Consider the following 4,062-nt stretch of genomic DNA (forward strand, 5'->3'; position numbering starts at 1 on the left):
ACAAAATGTTCCTTTTAAAAACTAAAACGCAGACAATAGAATGATCTCCAGTACACACCAAGAGTCACAACTGAAGCAAACACCCATCACAATAATGTGGTGCAAACTTGCAGGTGTTTTGGTGGTCCAAAGGCCTCAGTGTGTGGATGTCAAATGTTTTCCACATCAGTCTGATTTGCAGGTTTGACGTGTTTTTTATGTCAATTTGAAGTCAAGGTGCCTACTGGGAAGCCAACAGTTTATCAACAAAACATAGAAATGGTAAGACAAACTGCTTCTCTTTGCAAATTCAGTTTCTTCAAACCAGAAAAACATGTGGTTTATAGGTACTATGATTTCCTTTTGTGTCAGAGCTTTCAAACTAAAATGTTTTCTAAAAATCATGGCTTTAAATTACTTTTTTTAAATTTTATTGCTTTAAATTAATTTGACTGACATACAGACACGGTACACGTAACGCTAGACTGTACACGAGACATTCAAGCAAGACAATCAATAACCGACCAGGGAACAAAGGACACACAGGGTATAAATAGTATTTGGTGATTACGGATGACGAACAGGTGCGGGATCGTGAGAAATCAAGTCCATAAGGAAAACAAGCAGGGAAACAGACGGGAGTGTTACAATATGATGTCACAATGACATCACAGTTCTACATGCTTCACGCTGTAAATGCGCCGCTTGTGCGTCCAGTGTCCGAGCTAAATAATCGTGTGATCTATACAAATCTAACTGTTAGTTGTTAAAATAGACTTTTTTAACTTCCAAGAAGACAGAATGTGAACACAAGTTTTTGTTCTCTTCTTGTTATTTAATATTCAAATCCCTACTACAACTCATAAATCTCCTGTATCACGTAGAAGGCAATGCTTATAATCTGTACAATCTTTCGGCATCCATTACATTCCCCATTGATTTATGGATCTGCTGTAAACAAAGCAGATTTCATCACAGCTATCGATAAACATTCTGGTCTTTCTCTTTTAGCACTTACTGAAACCTGGATCAAGCCAACATTGTGTACATGAGGTTAATTTACATTTATTCATTTGGCAGAAGCTTTTATCCAAAGCGACTTACAAGTAGTTTATTTACAGTGTCACATTACTGCAGAGCAATCAGGGGTAAGGTGTCTTGCTCAAGGGCCCTTCAGTCATGACCTGCTGACACTGAGATTAAAACCTTCTGATCACAAGCCCAACTCTCTGACCACTAGGACACCGCAATCAGATACATAAGGTGCGGTATATATTTTATAGATGTGTGTTCTTGGTACGTTCTGTGGATAACTAGCAAAATAACGTTTAACTTTAATCCACATTGTCACAAATTGTATGTTTATAAACTACATCAAGAGAGGAGACTCCGTCAGAGTCGAATATTGAAGACCTACTTAATAGTTCAGAAATACATTTATATATCATGTTTCAGCTCCAGGAAGAATTAAGACGAAAACTTCACCGTGAGTTTGAGAAGCCATCGTAATATCAGTCCATGAGAGGTGACAGCGTTCCTCAACACAAACATTTTAAAGACGCTTTTATCCAAAGAAAGTTACAATGCATTGGAATTACTTCTTTTCTACTTTTCTTCCCCCCAAAAAAGAAGAATCTTAGCTAACGGAGACCAGTTTTACTGCACGTGTGCGTTATTGGTCTTTTGTTGCACAAATGGCTTCTATTGCTTTCCCCTACTCGCTTTGGATAAAAGCTTCTGCTAAATGACTAAATGTAAATGTGGAACTTTTATAAACTGAAACATAGTGAATGAAGTTCAGCGGTCATATCTGATCATGAATCAGCTCCACGGCTCTAAAGAACAGCCTGTTTAAACATAACTAATGAATACATCTGATGGAAATAATACTGAGAATATCGCAGAATTTAGAGCTATTTATATCTACGGAGAGATCGAAATACAGATATGAATACAAAGTGTCTTTGCAGTATTTTTATTTTAGCATGAAGGTCATTTAATGCACAGAAAGCAAACACTTCTGTAGGGAGATGACAAAGAAATGTTGACACATAGTCACTTCTTCTCCATTTACCTCATCATACAGATGAACAGTTTAACAGAACGTCTCATACACAAAACTAAACATCATGATGCGGTCAGTCCCATATCACATGAGAGGGGAGCAGGTTCATACTTTGTGTCTTTAGATGAAATCATTTAGTCTAGCACAGTATTTACAAGACCTGTGAAAATTCAGACATCATAACAGGTGGACAATAACATCAAATAATAGAGAACAAACAAACGTTCTAAAGCCGACCACAAATACATCAACTAAATGAAATGAGCAGTTGAGTTTGTTTGTCACTGACTGAAACAAACATATTTTGTGTTTATGTTGTTGTGATTTGTATATTTATGTGTGTTTGTGTTTTGTTCAGGGAGGTGTAAAGATCTCTGCAGTCGTCTTCAGGTTCAGTTTTTGCTCATCTGATGGCGGCATAAGTCACATCACCAGCAGACTGAACCTGAATGAACATTACAGAAACCGTCAAACACGTTTAACCCACAGATCATATTATAGTAACATTATACAAATATATATTTATGAGACTGTATATCTGTATATGGAGTTGGAGAGCTTAAGACGGAGGACGGATGTAGTTTCTACTCACATTGTTGTTCTTCAGTTGTTTTTTACTGGCAATGGTCACCTCAGAATAAACCACATCATCTTTCTGCTCCTAAACATCAACACAGATATAAAGATGTGAAAACTCTCCAGTCACGGTTTCTTAGACAGACTATAGTGAGATTAAATAGATGCTGAAGTGGTGACTTTTGAAATCATTGTGTGTATCACAAGTGAAATCACAAGTCTTCAAAGATTGATTTTAAAGCGTTTAGAGAACTGTTAAGTTAGTATAAAACAAATTAAAATGATGCGGACAAAGACTAAAGAACAATGACCACAGTGACTGTTAATATTCACAAATCTCATGAATCTTTGAGTTTACTGCGATTAAGGAAACGGTTCACTAACATTGTTGCTAGGAGTAGGAGGAAGGATGTTGATGGTGTCATATGTTCCATTATTGTCATTCTTAGATGCGACCTAAAGGCAAAGAAATGATCAACAACACAATGGATCAGATTTTTTCATCCAACATGACAAAGACATCAGTCCCAATGATGACATCTCACAGATCAACCGTTACTATACTCACCACAGGGTCTCCAGACAATTTTTGATCTGAAAAATAAACATGGCTCATTGCAATTTCATCATTAAATAGGTGAGCAAAACACAGAATGCTTTTAAGGCATATATAGTATAGTCTGCATGGACAGTCAGTCAATATTCAGTGATTGCTGTTACTGATGGAATATTTCAGAGTGTGATTGCAGATAAAGCAGAAAAATCCTCAGCATAACAGTGGCAGACTATGACAGCAGATAATGTAACCGATGGGTAGCATAAATGTTATTGAAGAGTAGTGGGCCAAGAACAAAACCCTGAGGAACACCATGAGTGAGGCGTGAAGATTTAAAGTTGTGCAATTTCTGTGAGATGTAAACATATGAGAGAGCAGTGTCAAATAAGAGAATCACTCTGCTTAGGTTCGGTGCTATGAGGAAAAGTCAGCCGCTATTAATATGATTTTTAACAATACAGTTTTAGTGCTATGGAGAGAATAAAAGCCAGATGTGAGACTCAGGAAAAAGTTAACTGGTTTATTTTAGACTTGATGAGGTAACAATAGTGTTTATTTATTTTGAATTCATACTGCAGCACTTTTCGCAGTTTAAACACAGACTTTTTTAAAATTGTTGGTGGGAAACATGATAGAACGGCTGAGAGTAAAGAAACACAGTAACTGATGTAAGTAGAGTGATTGAAGACCAATCACAGGCAGGTGCAGAAGAAGGCCTCTTGAAATCATCATATTCTAAATAACCATGAAGTGATGCTGTAAGTGAGATATATAAACTCACCTGATCTTTTTCTATAAATCACACAAAGAACAGCAACAGTAAGTAGAAGAAGTAATGGAGCGATCACAGCAATAGTCACGATCACAGCAATAGTCGTGCTCCCTG

The 4,062-nt window shown here is 36.8% G+C and overlaps 1 protein-coding gene across 2 annotated transcripts in view; it reads right to left on the minus strand.

The window, feature by feature from the left end:
- Window positions 1-1,945: 1,945 nt before the first annotated feature.
- LOC306893331 (uncharacterized protein) overlaps window positions 1,946-4,062 on the minus strand; it is a 33,292-nt gene continuing 31,175 nt past the window's right edge. Inside the window, exons 7-11 of one of the 2 annotated variants that reach the window (XM_079455114.1) lie at window positions 3,958-4,059; window positions 3,189-3,214; window positions 3,005-3,076; window positions 2,637-2,705; window positions 1,946-2,489 (exon numbers count right to left, since the gene is read on the minus strand). In XM_079455114.1, the coding sequence (XP_079311240.1) occupies window positions 2,448-2,489; window positions 2,637-2,705; window positions 3,005-3,076; window positions 3,189-3,214; window positions 3,958-4,059 (311 nt within the window). In that variant the 3' untranslated portion in view covers window positions 1,946-2,447. The remainder of the gene's footprint in view (window positions 2,490-2,636; window positions 2,706-3,004; window positions 3,077-3,188; window positions 3,215-3,957; window positions 4,060-4,062) is intronic. The other variant, XM_079455115.1, reaches the window with a different exon arrangement.

Source organism: Barbatula barbatula, assembly GCF_947034865.1.
Source record: "Barbatula barbatula genome assembly, chromosome: 4".
Taxonomy (NCBI): Eukaryota; Metazoa; Chordata; class Actinopteri; order Cypriniformes; family Nemacheilidae; genus Barbatula; species Barbatula barbatula.